General features: G+C 49.0%; 2 protein-coding genes across 5 annotated transcripts in view; one reads left to right on the forward strand and one right to left on the reverse strand.

The window, feature by feature from the left end:
- Positions 1-2,180, reverse strand: part of Vcf1 (VCP nuclear cofactor family member 1) — a 23,071-nt gene extending 20,891 nt beyond the window's left edge. The window contains exon 1 of the mRNA XM_050140479.1: positions 1,673-2,180. Within this exon, the coding sequence (XP_049996436.1) occupies positions 1,673-2,052 (380 nt within the window). The 5' untranslated portion in view covers positions 2,053-2,180. The remainder of the gene's footprint in view (positions 1-1,672) is intronic.
- Mtnap1 (mitochondrial nucleoid associated protein 1) lies at positions 2,161-10,635 on the forward strand. 4 transcript variants are annotated; one of them, XM_050140465.1, is made up of 5 exons: positions 2,161-2,305; positions 3,827-5,292; positions 7,544-7,648; positions 8,171-8,278; positions 10,493-10,635. In XM_050140465.1, the coding sequence occupies exons 2-5, from the start codon at positions 3,834-3,836 to the stop codon at positions 10,513-10,515; spliced, it is 1,695 nt and encodes a 564-aa protein (XP_049996422.1). In that variant the 5' UTR covers positions 2,161-2,305; positions 3,827-3,833; the 3' UTR covers positions 10,516-10,635. The 4 variants fall into 4 exon arrangements, with proteins under 4 accessions (XP_049996422.1, XP_049996421.1, XP_049996420.1 ...); XM_050140464.1 differs by having other exon boundaries at positions 2,232-2,461; XM_050140463.1 differs by having other exon boundaries at positions 2,233-2,363; positions 8,171-8,295.
- The last annotated feature ends 4,898 nt before the right edge of the window (positions 10,636-15,533 follow it).

Raw genomic sequence — 15,533 nt, forward strand, 5'->3', positions numbered from 1 at the left:
ACTTTCCAAGAGAATCCAAATAATGGCAGTCAGCTCAGGCTTACTAATCCTAAAGAGGTGACTGTAGCTGGACCATAAATCATCTTTAATAATTGGCAAGATTATGACCTCATGCTATCTGCACAATCAGTAAGATTAAACCTTTAGGTACTGCATCAATGCCAAAGACCAGATGATAATTTTGATAGGCACCTTATAATTTCCACTTTAGCTTGAACATCTTGTTCACACAAGTACAGACTTTCTGCCACAATTTCTACATAAAATCAACAATTCAATTCAATCTAGGGACCTCTAGATTTTCAACACTGGACCAAATATGCTCAGGATGTTGGTGAGTTCAATCCCAAGAAATAACTATTTCAAGGAGAAGCCTTGGAAAACAGTGATTACGTTCACAACCAATGAATGCATGGAATAAGATACAGGGCTTGGGGGAGATGGCTCAAGACTGAAAAATAGTTGTTGCTGGTGCAGGGGACTGAGGTCTGGTTCCTAGCATCCACATGTTGGCTCACATCCAACTGCAGCTCTAGGTCCAGGATATCCGATGCCCTCCTCTGGTTTCTATGGACACGTGTGGTCTATGTATATACACGCAAGCAAAACACCCATACACCTAAAAGTAAATAAAATTTTTTAAAAGAGAAAATAAAAAAAGCAATGCTATGATGCACCTGAAACTACTATGGAATAAAGAGATGTGAATCTGGATAAACTTAAATAATTAAACGACGCTGAGTCTGTTCTTCATGAGAAAAACCAGAAAGTAAAACTTGTACAGGTCGTCGAGCTCCGTCGTTAGAGGTGACTTTCTAATAAGAAATAATGCGGGTCCTCTTCATTCTGAGGCAGGGCATCCCAACTTACTTCTTCCCACCTTCTTGAAGACGAAAATGAGAAGGGAAAAAGAAACCTCAGCTGCGTGGGGGGCCTAAAGCTCTCGGAGGCCGCATGGGGCCTGAGGCTACGCTCAGGGGAGAGGCAAACGAGCTTTAACTCGCAATGTTTTCCACCTCCCGCCTCAAAGCCAAACGGCTCCTCAGCCAGACAGTTTAGAATGCTGCCTGTTAATGTCACTACCGAGAGTGGGTCACGACCCTCCCGGGTCCATCTGCCCTTCTGGGTTAACAACAGCTCAGGAGACAGAGCTGCGAGCTGCCTGCCCTAAGCCCTCCCGTCTGCAGGGCTAAGCCCAACCCCCGCCTTTCCCCTGACCTTGGGGCGCCAGCATCTCCCCGCCCCGTCGCGTCCCGTCCCCCTCGGAGGCGCCTTCTTGGGGGGCTGGCCTCTTCAAGCTCAGTTAGTCCTTCCATCCCCCCCACACCCCGCCGCCACCACCGCCCGCCTAAATTTAGGACAGGAAAGCTTTAGGTCCACCGTCTGTCTTATAGGACCGAACAAACCTCATTCCAAAGTGGAAAGGGCAGAAGTCGAAGCAAACCAGAAAAAGACGGAGGAGGAGTAGACCTGGATTCCAGAGAGTCACCTCTCTGGCTCCCCGCAGGGTCCAGGTGTCAGAGGCGGCGCAACCTTCTCCCCGCCTCCTCCGACCGCAGAGCGACGCAGACGGGGCCTCGCAGCACCCCGGCTTCGTGCGCCCCTCGGCTCCATCGCGCAGGGATCCTCGGCCGAGGGGCCGCGGGGAGAGGGAGTGGGTCCCTTAGCTCACCTGGGGCGGAGGCGCTCGCTCATGGCCGCTGGTGAAGGCGAGCGACGCGGCGGCGCCGCCCCGCGCCTACAGCGAACGGACGGGGTTGTGTTCCGGCGACCGCCACGCCCACCCCCACGGGCCTGGGCTCTGGCCGCCGCGCGGGTAGAGGCTGCGGGCGCTGAGTACCCCTCAGGCCGACCCGTACCACCGCGACTTCCGGCGTCTCCTCCGCGCCCCCCCATGTCGCAGGCGCCGTGGTACCGTCCTCCTGCGGCTGCGCAGTGGCGGGGACGCCGTTGGCCGCGCTCACCCACGACCCCGCCCCCAGGAAGAGGCGTGTCCGGAGAGGGAAAAACAGACCGGGCACTTCCAGGACCCCGTGTAGGTGTCCGAGGCATCGGCCTGTTCAAAAACAAACCGGGACAAGCTGTAAAAGTCAAGCCGGATTTGAATACATTAAATTATTGGAACACTAACTGATACGTGTATCTGTGTTAAATCTCTGTGCGGTGGAAAATGAAAAGGAAAAGAGCTGGGCGAGCTCCGTCAGGCACGGACGCGGACGGCCACAGGCTGTGGGTTCGATGGTTGGAAGGCGGTGTGAGTCCCGAGTTCGAAGGGAGCGCCGCGTAGAACTTTGCGTCTCGAGCGGTGCGGAGCCGGTTCGGTGGAGTGTCCAAGGGCTGGGCTGTTTCCCACGACCTTTTCTGTAGGTCGGGAGTGCAGATCAGGAGAACGGGACTAACGGAGTCCCAGCCCCGACGGGGAGCGGTCCCGCCCACCTGCTGGAAGAGGCCGGGCAGAAAGGTGTGGGGAGGCCGGCAGGCGTGGGACCGCCTTGCTCGTGGCGAGATGAGCGTGATCAGGGGAAATCACGAGGTCCCAGCGGGGCGTGTGGGGCGCGCACCTGTCATCCTAGCCCTTGGGAGGTGGAGGTTGGAGGACCGGCAGGTCAAAGTCATTTTCGATTGTAAAACGAAGCTAGCCTGGCCTACTTGAGACCTTGTCTCGGATTTTGAATGTTTTGTTTTATTTTTTCGAATAAGTGTACTCTGGGCCCGGGATACTTGGGGAAGTTTTGACTCTGATTTTCAGAAGCATCCCCAGTTATCTGCCAGGGGCATAATCCAGTTATTTGTATAGGAATCAGTCAGTACTTGGCCACCTTTTGCATCAGCTCTCCAGTTTTAATCTTTATAGAAGTTGACGTTCAAAGTTTCTGCCAAACACGTGAATAGTGATCCACAAACATGGGGGTCTTGTAGAGGTCAGGCATACTAACACAAGTCTTTAATCCCAGTACTCGGGAAGCAGAGGCAAGCCAGTCTATGTGAGTTCAAGACCAGCTTGGTCTGCTTAGCGAGTTCCAGGGCAGACAAGGCTACACACTGAGATCAAATATCCCGCAATACTTAACTGCTCTTAAAAGCCCTAAGGAGTTCCTCTTCTAATGTTTAAGGGTTTTTAAACAATTTCATTATATTTATGTAACCTCCACTTGGCATAAATAACAAAATTGAATTCTGGCTGACATTTTTAATGTCTTTTCCATTGGCTAAGCATTCGTTTATTAGACATAAATCTTTTGGTTTAGTTTTGTTGTGGTTATTGTTTGGGGTGGGATTGTTGTTGGTTTTGTTTTGTTGGTGATGGGTCTTTTTATTTTTATTTATATATTTATTTTGAGATGGTCTTATTACGTAACTCTGGCTTTCCTGGAACTTCGTAGACCAGAGTGAATCTGAGGCCAGCCTGGGCTTTACAAGAGCCTATCTTTTGTTTCGTTTTTGTTTTTTGAAACAGGGTTTCTCTGTATAGCTTTGGAGCCTGTCCTGGAACTCGCTCTGTAGACCAGGCTGGCTTCATAATCACAGAGATCCACCTACTTCTGCCTCCCAAGTGCTGGGATTAAAGGCGTGCGCCACCACCGCCTGGCAAGATCTCTTTTCTTTAAGATGTATCTATTATGTTGTGTTCCTCCTGCACGCCAGAAGACGGCGCCAGATCTCATTATAGATGGTTGTGAGCCACCATGTGGGTGCTGGGAATTGAACCCAGGTTCTCTGGAAGAGCAGCCAGGGCTCTTAACCATTGAGCCAAGAAAAGCAAACAAAATAAGGAGTTAAAATTCATGCATAAAATGATTACCTGTGTTCTTCATTGTTTTCCCAGAAAGAGGATGGCTGATGCTGGCCCCAGGATGGAGGTGTGTCCTTATTGTAAGAAGCCATTTAAGCGATTGAAATCCCACTTGCCACACTGTAAGATGATAGGACCACCCATATCTGCTGATCAAAAAGTTTATCAGTCCAAGCCAGCTTCACTTTCACATGCTAAAAAAGAGGCGAGGCCTACCAAAGACCTAACCAGAGCTAAAAGGAGAGAGCAAGAGACAGAGGGTACAAAAAGAAATGCCCCCTCAGAAAAGGGCAGCCCAGAATGGACAGCTACCACCCTTCCACTGACAGCGGGTGTCCTGGAAAGAGCGGGTACAACAGAGGGAGGAGGAAAAACCAGTGATCAAAACCAGCCCCCCTTCCAAGTTCTTAGTCACTCCAAGATAAAGGTGACTCTGCAGAGAGTCACAACCCCTCAGTCTCATGCATCAGAGGCCACCTCTCCCAAGAGAGAACTTGGCGAAGATGCGACTGGATCCAAGGGAGGTTCGTGTCATCCCTCAGAAACAGAAGGATTGCTGGTTGGCTCGGTGGAACCAGTTTTATCTGATCAAGGTAAAAAATATTCCTCAACTCAGCATCATGCTAAACCGGCCACTTCTGCAAGTCTGAAATTGGACACAGTCGATCCCCAAAGACAGAAACATCTGGCAAAATTAATAGACGTGCCTGTTAGTGATTGTCATTCACCAAAGAGTAGCAACCATGGGGTTCAGAGAGGCCGACCCTTGATATTGAACAAGGAAAGCAGTTCCCAAGATGGAGACCACGTCTCAGAAGTCTCTCCCTACCCTGGCAATGCTGAGACCCAAAAGAAGTCAGAATCACTCCTCTTGGACCTTCACCCCGCTCCACTGGGTAAAACACTAGTCAGAGAGCACCAGGAGCTTGACCTCGGAACAGAGTTGCGCCAGCGCAACAGAAATCCTGAGAACAGCATGTCTGCCATGGAAGCACAGGCACAAGCTTGCTCAGGCCATGATAATAAGGACCCCATTTTACCCACAAAGGCAAAAACACAGGCGGCCCTGGCACTTTTGAACGTACTTACTCCACCAGAGGGAACTTCGAGGAAGCTTCTCTCTGTACCAGAATCAGGGCATCAGTGCCTCGCCTCTCCAGTTGTGAAGTCTCCTCCAGAAGTCTCTGCCATAACACTATTAGTGGGAAACAAGAGGGACGTTTTGGAACCCGTGTCTTTCCGCCAACCCCATGCACCGCAGACAGGGTACCAGGTACCGTCATACTCAGCTCAGTACCCGGTGTCTAAATGCTCCCTCATCAGTCACATTGCTATTTCGGACTCAGAGGCTTTTCCCCGGTCTGTGGGACTCGAGTGGTTTCCAGAACTCTATCCAGGTTACGTCGGTCTAGGAGTGTTGCCGAGGGGGCCTCAGCATTGGAACCCAGTGGCTCAGATGCCTCCCCCTGCCACTTCCCAGGGTGTGAGTGTCTCGAAAGGTAAGCAGGCTCATTTGTGAGAACCATCCCTGCCCCTCCAGAATGTTCTGCACCTTTGAAATAGGGATGACAGTCCTTGTTTTCATTCAGTTAACTTAGCCACACCTACACAGTCTACCCCACGCTTGACTTAACTGACAGAAGAGACCTCTCAGTCCAGAGTCAACTGGAATGTTTCTTCTCCCTTCTCCATCAAGAGTTGAGGGTTAGACTGGGCCAGGCTGCTGATCCTGACAGCAGTTGCGTTTCTATGCTGGGAAGAGGCCTAACAGAAACTGGATGGGCAAGCTGAGTGTGGTAACGCATGCCTTTAATTCCAGGCACTTGGACACGGAGGCAGGCTGATCTTTGAGTTCAAGGCCAGCCTGGTCTACAGAATGAGTTCCAGGACAGCCAGGGCTACATAGTCTTGAAGAAAAAGAAAAGAAATCGGATGGGAAAGGCTATAAGGGATAAGAGCCCAGTGTCCGGAGCGGCACGTAGGAAAGAAAGGCCTGTGGGTGCAGTGACTGTGGCCTCTGCGCTCTGTCCGTGATCATAGCTCAGATTTTTTTTTGTGTATGTTTCTCCGAACCTGTACCTGGAGTGAACCCAGCTTGGACAACAGAGAAAAACAAAGTCCATGGTCACCAACACCGCTGAGACCATGGCCCAACAGTGGCAGTTTCTAGAGGGTACATGTTGTGTTTTGAGTTGAGCTACATCTCCATCCAGGCCTTATGATCGGTCTTTTTTTTTTTTTCATTTTGTTTGTTTTTAAGTATGTGAAAGTATTGGGGTAAAATGTACACACAAGTGCAGTGCCTGTAGAGGCCAGAAGAGGGCATCAGAGACCCTGGAACTGGAGTTACAGCTGGTTGCTGGCTACTAGATGTGGGTGCTGGGAACTGAACCCAGGTCCTCTTCAGCACTGCAGCCATCTCTCCAGCCCCATGATTTTTCTTTTTCTTGTTGGTTTTTAAGAGACTTTGACCTTGCACAAATACATACTGTGTGATTCCTTGGACACTAGTATGCTTTTGTTTATAAAGATTTTTTTTAATGTATATGTGTGGTAATTCATGTGCCACACGCATACAGTTGCCCGTGGAAGCCAGAAGAGGGTGTCTGATTGCCAGGAATCATATTTCAAAATGGTTTAAGTCACTACAGGGATGCTGGGAACCAAAACTGAGTCCTCTGCAAGAGTAGCAAGTGCTCTTTACTGCTGAGCCCTTTGTCCCCGCCCCCATATGTAATATCATTTGAGCATTTTTATATTCACGGCAGCTTTCACCACACCTGACTCCATCTATCTTAATTTATCCTTTGTCCTGACAAACCAAACTGAGATCAGAAAACCACGGCCTGTTGGGATCCCCTTCTGGCTTGAACACGGAGGAAAACATGAAAGAGAAACACGTGCCTTTTTTTCTGGTTCTACTTGTTAGTCACACATCAGCATAAATAGGACGGTTCAGCCGAGGAGGCCTGGCAGTGGGGTCAGAGCAGACATACCAGATCAAGATGACCGACAGGGAGTAGGGACATGTGTGACTATCGTCACTAAGCTCGGATCCACAGTGCTCCAGAACGACAGCGTCTTGAGTGCTGACGTGGGTACCCGCGGTCCTGGGAAGGAGATGATCCCAAGCCTAGCCGCACACAGGTGGTCGCAGTCCAAACAGGCATGCTTAGAAAGAAGTCTTTAGAATATGCTGATAGGGTTCGTCGGACAAATTCATCAGAAGCGAAGATGGATTTGGGGGCTGTGGATGCAACTCAGTGGTAGAGGGCAGGCAGACATGCATTTTTACTGTGTGTAGGGTCCTGGGCTCAGTCGCCAGTGGGGCAGGGGAGCAGAGAACAGAGAGATTCCATAGTTGGTTCTGGTTTGGGGCCTAAGATCGTTCATACACATGTAGATGGTTCAAGATTGTTTTCAGGCCGAAATCTAAACTCTTTGGTACAGGCATTTTGGGATACTCAACCTGTAGTAGAAATAGCTACTTCTTGCTAAAATCTCAGCAGATGATAAGCCGTGGTTCGACCAGGCATGTGGACTCAGGGGCAGCTGATGGGTCTATCACAGTACAGGGTCTCTGAGGATTTCACTTCAGTGTGTGGTGTAACTGCATCCCAGTGAGGTGCTCATTGACCCTCCTGTTGGGGTGTGCTTTTCCTGAGGCCTAGCCATGGGGCCCCGCAGCTGCACGGTGGGAAGGGGCGATTCTAGATGGACTGTCACAGCGACTTCTGTTTGGAACCGTAGTTCCCTGGTTGGGACGAAGTTCGGCTGATAGCTGGAGTTCCGAAGCCCCGGCGCACACAACTTCCAGCTTCCCTCTTATGAGGCTCCTGGGAGCCATGCACAAAGGTGAGGTTGCTGTCACTGACTGGTGGGTTCTCTCGCTGGCCCCAGGCTTGTGGAGAAGTTTCTCCACTATAGGTTGTTAAGCCAAGAAGAGAAAGGAGTGGTTGTCGTTCTCCGTGTTTCCATTTCAGAGTCGGGTGTCATTCGGAACCCCAAAGCTAACAGAGCAGCAACTCTTCCTAAAAGACAGCCCTGCCACCTGTCCCCAACTACCCCCTCCTCACAGTGATCAGCCTAGGCAATGCTGAACCTCAGCTAACCAATTGTGTATGCTTTGCATCGCTCCAGAGTTTAGCCCAACTCCCAACGTGGGAACACGTGATTTGAATTTACTCAAGTCCTCCGTAGCTGAACCTTGCTGCCGGCTATGGAAATGTATATACTTTGTATAGCCCACACTCATATAGGCCCAGAAGTTCTGTGAGTTAGAGTTCATTGCACAGTCTAGCAGGACTGACTTGAATGGTGTGCACATACTGGGCCATGCCCCGGCCACTAACCACGTGATCTCCCCCCCCCCCCCAGGCTGGGTGAGGTGCAACGCCACCATAAAGAAGAGCAGCGTTGGGAACCTCACCATGCTCTTCGCTGGCTACTTCATCCTGTGTTGTAACTGGAGCTTCAAGCGTCTGAGTAAGCCATCGTAATAGGTAGCCTAAGTGACTCGTCACCTCCCTTTGGGCTCTGGTGGTAGTATCCGGGAGCCCTGATGTCGCTGGGTCTCTGGGGCTTCATTAAAGGTCCGCAAGATTTGAGTTATATTTACATGGCTGCTCTTGCTGCCCATTAGTGATAGATACCTGTGATGGGCCAGAGGCCTTCAGTTGGTGGGTTGGTTTGCTTTTCCTGCTTTAAACTGTTACCCGCTAGGGGGAGGCGCCGTCCTTCGTGCCTGAGAACCCCTTTTCCACAGTGGACTAGAAGGGCTTTCTGCCACCTAGAGCAGGAGGAACAGAACAGACCATGTGCTTAAGATGCTTAAGCAGCTTCAGCCTTTCGTTCACCCTGCGCAGGTCAGGCTAGACCCAGACTCAGACCCCAGCCCTGACCTCTGCCCTGAGCTCTCATTCCCCCTTCCTCAGCCTGTGAGTGCTAGGGTTGCAAGTATGTGCCACCACACCTGGCTAGAGTCTGCATATCTTTTTGTTGTTGTTTTTCTTGTTTTGTTTTGTTTCAAGTCAGGGTTTCTCTGTGTAACAGCTCTGGCTGTCCTGGAATTCACTTTGTAAACCAGGCCTGCCTCTGCCTCCATAGTGCTGAAATTAAAGGCGTGCACCGCCACCACCACTGCCCAGCTTTTTTGTATTTTAATTCTTTTTTTTTTTTTTTGTGTATGAGTATTTTGCCTGCAAGTATGTCTATGTCTGTATACAAAGTACATGACTGGTGTCCGTGGAGACCAGAGAAGGCATCTGATCCTCTGAAACTAGAGTTACAAATGGTTTTGAGCTGTCTTGTAGATGCTGGGAATCTAACCCAGGACCTAAGGAAAATCCAGCAAGTGCTTTTAGCTTCTGAGCCATCTCTCCAGCCACTGAGTCTGGCTACCTTCAATGTTCACAACCAAGCTCCCTGAACCAGACACGGTGGTTCATGCCTGTGATCCCATCATTCAAGAGGCTAGGGTGGGCGGGTAATGAGTTCAGAGCTGGTTTAGACTACGCACACATGGTGGCCTGTCTCTGAAAATCAAACTGTATTGCCTGTTCAGTTACAGTTGTGCTCCTACGAAGTCCTGACCAGGAGGAAAATGGCCAGATTTCTTTTCTCTTAATCCAAGATAATTTTTGTTCATTTAAACAGATCTGGAGGCTGGAGAGTTGGTTCAGTGGTTAGAACACTTACCATTCTTAAAGAGGATCCAGGTTCAGTTCCCAGCATCTACATGGCAGCTCAGAGACATTCCTAACTTCAGTTCTGAGGAGTCCAACATCCTCTTCAGACTTATACAGGCACACATGTACTGCAAAAAAAAAAAAAAAAAACCTCCCCAGCACTGGGAGGCAAAGGCAGGCAAAATTCTGAGTTCATGGCTAGCCTGGATTAAAAAAAAAAAAAAAAAAAAAAAAAAAAGACTCCGGATTTAGAAAGAAAAAACTCATGGTTCATAGGAAACTACCCCCAAAAAAGTTTAGTATTTTTTCATAATTTAAGAGGTGGCAGGAGCCTAGGCTATTTCAGATGAAAACTCAGTGTACTGACTCAGTCCCTGTCTGGAGAGTCAGGGTGAGAGGTGACTGAGCGGAAGGGGCCTGCAGCACACCTGCATGCTGAGCATCCTGCCATAGACACAAGTTCTCCTTGTAGCAGGCAGTGGGCCATTCGATCCCGATACAAACGAGAAGCCTAAAAGCAGAATCCCATCTCCCTAAAGACAGTGCTTGCTCCCAGGGAGCCAATCCAAAGGTATTAGTCACGTGGCGTTTTAATGTCTAGCCCAGGTTGACCTTGTCCTACCTCTGCCCCCAGGGCTGTTGGTGCCACGCACCTGACCTGGACATTTTTCATCTCCGAAGACTGAAGCAGGATGTTCTTAGGCCCAAGAAGATTCCTAAATGTATGAAACAAAAGTATTTAAAAAGCAAAGATAAAAAACAACCAGTAAGGGCTGGAGAGATGGCTCAGTGGTTAAGAGTATTGCCTGCTCTTCCAAAGGTCCTGAGTTCAATTCCCAGCAACCACATGGTGGCTCACAACCATCTGTAATGAGGTCTGGTGTCCTCTTCTGGCCTGCAGACATACACACCGACAGAATATTGTATACATAATAAATAAATATTTAAAAAAAAAAACAGCCAGTAAGACACATCTTCCCAGGTTCTCATCTTTGTCTCTGTTTGTTCCAAGAGCTGCAGCGCTGGCGCAAGTAATGCCAACTGAGCACATCCGAGAGCCACGGAGGGTGTGACAGAGAAGCTGCAGAGCGGACGAAACACTCGAAGTTTGTGCTGCGGGCAGGGAGGATGCCGATAATAAAACTGCTGAAACCACCTCTTTGTTTCTTTTGTTAAAAAACAATTCTATTAGCGCTTAAGAGACGAAATGGGGCAGACGAGCTATAAACCTCAGCAGCTGCTCGGTCGTAGAAAAGAGTAGAGTCGTCGCACGTGTTTCGTTTTGAACATAGGGTCACACTGTCGTCCTGGCTGGCCCACGGAGATCCACCTGCAGACTGCGGGGTTAGAGGTGTGGGCCACCAGGCGGGGGTAAGTCACACTTCCACAACACTGTTCATCTTCGATAGAAGTGGGCAGGAACAGAGGCAGGAGCTGATGCAGAGGCTATGGAAAGGGGAGCTGCTTATTGGCTTGCTCAGTCTGATTTCTTATATCACCACCCACTATAGGCTGGGCCCTCCCACGCGAATCACTAATTAAGCCCACAGCTGGGTTTTATGGAGGTATTTATGGCAGCTCATTACTGTGACTCTGGTTCCAAAGGAAATTACACTTTTCTGAACTCCAAGGGCACTAGGCATGCTTATGGTCTTACACATAACAGGAAAAATACAAACAAATTTAGAGTTTGACTCTCCAGGACCCATATGGTAGAGGGAGACAAGCAACTCCCACACCTCTGACCTCCACTAAAATGTGGTCTGCATGCCCAACCACCCACCCCCACTCCCCACCCCCACCCCCGCCACATACACAGGACCTGGGGGTGTATCCCAGAGGTAGATTTTCCCTGGCTTGAATGAGGCCCTGGGTATGCTCTCCAGCAACAACAAAAGCAATGCTGGATCTTAATCCAGGCACGGTGAAGCACACCTTGGGAGGTTGAGGCAAGAAAATGACAAATTCGCTGGCACACACATGCACACTCAGGAGGCAGGGACAGCCTGATCTACAAAGGGAGTTCTAGAACTGGCTCCACAGCTACTGGGAAACCCTGTCTCAAAAAAAATCGGGGCAAAGAAATCACAGGTTCAAGGTCAGTCTGATCTACATAATGAGAACTTGTCTTAAAAGCTATTTTAAGGGTTAAAGTAGCTCAGTGGAAGAGCGCATGTCACTAGAGGCCATGGGTTCCGTTCCCTAGCACCACACAAAGAAATACAGTGGAGCTGTATATGTAGTTATCACTCGGGAGTTAGAGACAAGGTCAACCTCAGCTATTTAGTGAGATTGAGGACAGCCTGGGCCACAACATAAGACCCTGTATCAAGAAAGGAAAATACAATTTATCGTATTATTCACAGGCTATCTTAATGAAAAAAACCAGTCAACACTCTTCATAATGAAAATATTTTTAAAAAATAAATACCTCTGAGTGGATCATTCACCTCTTCCGTCCTCAGAGAAGTGGTTGGCAGCACCATGGGACGGGTGGTATAGGTTCCCTGAGCCTCCTTTCTGAACGCTTAAATTGGGATAGATTTGACTCTCCCTGAAAAGATGTGTAACGCTAATCCAAGAAGGGACGGTTGATGGGGACTTGTAACTTTCCTACTCTACCGCTCTGCTGAGACACCATGACTAAGGCAACTTACAGAGGCTTATATAGGGTAAGTCCATGACCATCATGGCGAAGGAACAGAACAAACTCCATTTTGAGAAAGAATATTTTATACAGGACCTAACTAGGGGGTGAGTGTAGCCCAGCAAAGTCATAAGCAATCATAAACTGGGCCTGCCCTGGGCAAAGCGACCCACCAGGGTATCCAAACAACATCTGCTTGCTTCGAAGGTCCTTTTAGGTATCTGATTAACGGCTGTTTTTAAATTTCTGTCTGCTGACAATCACTGTTTTGAAAGTCCCCTCTACCCCCACTAACGAAATCAAAAGTTGTATACTTGTATCCAATCCTGAAACGCCAAGGCTTGTGCCACAGGCGGTGGTGGCGCACGCCTTTAATCCCAGCACTCGGGAGGCAGAGGCAGGCGGATCTCTGTGAGTTCGAGGCCAGCCTGGTCTACAAGCGCTAGTTCCAGGACAGGTACCAAAAACTTCAGAGAAACCCTGTCTCAAAAATTAAAGAAAAAGGGGCTGGAGAGATGGCTCAGTGGTTAAGAGCATTGCCTGCTCTTCCAAAGGTTCTGAGTTCAATTCCCAGCAACCACATGGTGGCTCACAACCATCTGTAATGAGGTCTGGTGCCCTCTTCTGGCCTACAGACATACACACAGACAGAATATTGTATACATAATAAATAAATATTAAAAAAAAATTAAAGAAAAAAAAACCCTTGCCCTGAAGCCTCAGGGTCATTTCCCCCTACTGCTGTGTCAGTGTGTTGGATTATGGTCCACTCTAGTTTGAATAAGCCCCAGTGTGTTTGCATCCAATATGAGGGTCCTGTGATGCGCGCAGGCACAACAGCGGCAGGGAACATGGCAGCAGGCAGGCAGCCCTGGTGCTGAAGCAGGAGTTGAGCTCACATCTGGAGATAACCATAGACAGAGAGAGGGACAGAGAGGGCTAACTGGATATGGTATAAGCTTTTGAAACCTCAAAGCCCAACTCAATGACACACCTCCTCCAACAAGGCCAGACCTCCTAATCCTTCCCAAGCATTTCTACAAACTAGGGGAGCAAGCATTCAAATATACAAGCCTATGGGAACCATTCCCATTCAAACCACCACAGGGACGCACACATTGTTTAAAAGCTCTCAACCTGGAAAGAGAAGCTTCACAGCAGCCCACACTTGGACCAGCTTTGGCAGAGGGGTCAGGTTCCAAAGAGGAGGTGAGGAGGCGGGAGAGGGGGCATAGAGAGATGGACACAATCTGAGGGTGAATTGGAATGGCTGCCTGAAGCCTTTAATTGAGAAAAGGTTACCCCTGTATACTGCATAGCTGCATATAGGATTAAACTGGAGACAGGGCCTGTGAGCTGGGGTGTAGCTTGAGATCTGGAGTTGAAGCTAGCCTTGAACTTGACAGTAGGCACCAGTTGTGCGTTAATGAAAGGACCACAAGTTCCTCTTGCCAGAGATAAGAAGGACTGCTTTTTCAAGTAGGAACTTTCCTCAGGCCCCCAAGGGAATGAAGAGATGCTACATTACAGTTTCTCGTCTTACTCTATGGGCCTGTTCCCCTCATAACTCTCCTAAAAGGGAAGGCCCTGATGTCTTACTCTTTTCTCATTATACCGCACCATTTCGATTCCTCTGTATTTATTAACTGAACTCTTGCCTTTAATGGCCTCAGGCTCTGGATCTGAACTGTAGGCATTTCATCCTTGCGATCAGGTGCGCCTAGTAAATCTCTAACGCTCCTGTTCTTGGTATAATTAGCAGGGCACGATGGAATTTCTGGTTCCATGGTAGCAGGGATTTCTTTTTCCCCAAAGAATTTTGTTTAGAGGGGAGGCTATTGTTATGAATACACGGTGAAGTGGGAGGGGCCTTTAGCAGGTCCCGTGGCAGATGAAAGACAAATAGGCCAAGCAGATAGAGCTTGAGTTTATTGAGAGAAGGGCAAAGGGAAGGGAAGAGAGAGAGGAAGGGAGGGAGGGTGAAAGGGAGAGGGGGGAGTGAGAGAGAGGGGGAGGGAGGGGCAGAGACCTACTTGCCTCTTTAGAGCAACAGGAAGAGATCAGGAGTAGGGGAGACTTGTCTCTTAAAAGGACCTTTGCACCTGCCTAGAGTCAGGGTACTGCCTGCCATGCATACAGGGTGCCCACTCTGTCTCTGCCAGGTCCCCAAGGGGCGGGGCCAGGTTTGTGTTTGCCTGGATACTAACAACCATTGTACATATTTTTTTAATTTTTATTTATTTATTTATTATGTATACAATATTCTGTCTGTGTGTATGCCCGCACGCCAGAAGAGAACACCAGTCCTCATTACAGATGGTTGTGAGCCACCATGTGGTTGCTGGGAATTGAACTCAGGACTTTTGGAAGAGCAAGCAATGCTCTTAACCACTGAGCCATCTCTCCAGCCCCCATTGTACATATTTTTATCTCACACAAAATTTCCCAAAGGGAAAGGCATTAATATTGAGAGCCATTAAAAACGAAAGTAAAAGGCGCTGGTCACATGTGGTCTGCACTGTTGACATGCTAGAGCTTTGTCATGACATGCTTGTCATGACAGCAACGGTCACCATGTGCTCCATGCCACCACATGTCCTGCAGAGTTCTGTCACATGTACTGGGTCATTTCACCTGTATGACAGCCCCGTGCCGTGGCTGCTTGAGTTCTAGTTTGAGGAAGCAGGCTAGAGGAGCTTAGGCGGTCTTTCTACATGGCCAAAAGCTATCACATAGCATCCTAGGGTGGTTTGAAATGGTATCCGAACACGGAAACTGGCCCCCTGGGCCTGTGTTATGCATTGCCTCAGCAAAGCCCTCATCATGCTAAAGGAGGCCAGGTAGCCATGCTCCACCTAGTCCTTCTGCAGACTGCCTTCTTCTGTACTGAAAAGTCCACTTAGCTGCCCCCTTCTTCCCAGTGGATAAATGGCATTGTTGTGTCTGCTACGACATGGTGGAGACTGTCCTGGTCACTGCCTTAGCTCAGCAGGATAAGCCTTTTCTATATACCAAGGCCTAATCCCCCGGTGAGGGTTAATCTATGTCAGCTGGGCTGCATACCTAGGAGCCACACCTCTGGATGTGTCTGGGAAGGTGTTGGGGTTCACTGAGTGGAGAAGACAGGCCATGAACCCATGAATCCATGCAATCCATGTAGCATGCTACAGTACATGGGTAGCACCCTCTCCATGTCCTGGATTCCCAGACCGAATCTGAAAAAGAAGGAAGCTGAACATTTCTGTTTCTAGGCTTCCTTGAATGAATTCAACACAACCAGCCAGTTCACACTCCCACTGTGGTTTTCCTGCCATGGTTAACTATGTCCTCTCAAAATAAACCCCAAGATAGCTGCTTTGTCACAGCATTTAAAAAAAAAAAATAGAAACAAAAGAAGAAGAAGGAA

Source organism: Alexandromys fortis, unplaced genomic scaffold, assembly GCF_014885135.2.
Source record: "Alexandromys fortis isolate MF-2015 unplaced genomic scaffold, M_Fortis_MF-2015_v1.1 scaffold_39, whole genome shotgun sequence".
In the NCBI taxonomy this organism is placed as follows: Eukaryota; Metazoa; Chordata; class Mammalia; order Rodentia; family Cricetidae; genus Alexandromys; species Alexandromys fortis.

Bases quoted from the DNA above. Each gene is read 5' to 3' on its own strand.
- Mtnap1 (XM_050140462.1), top strand. From the start codon at position 2,239: ATGGTTGGAAGGCGGTGTGAGTCCCGAGTTCGAAGGGAGCGCCGCGTA. The intron at 2,364-3,826 runs GTAGGTCGGGAG...TTGTTTTCCCAG, and splicing joins TGTTTCCCACGACCTTTTCT to AAAGAGGATGGCTGATGCTG. The intron at 5,293-7,543 runs GTAAGCAGGCTC...TTGGAACCGTAG, and splicing joins GGGTGTGAGTGTCTCGAAAG to TTCCCTGGTTGGGACGAAGT.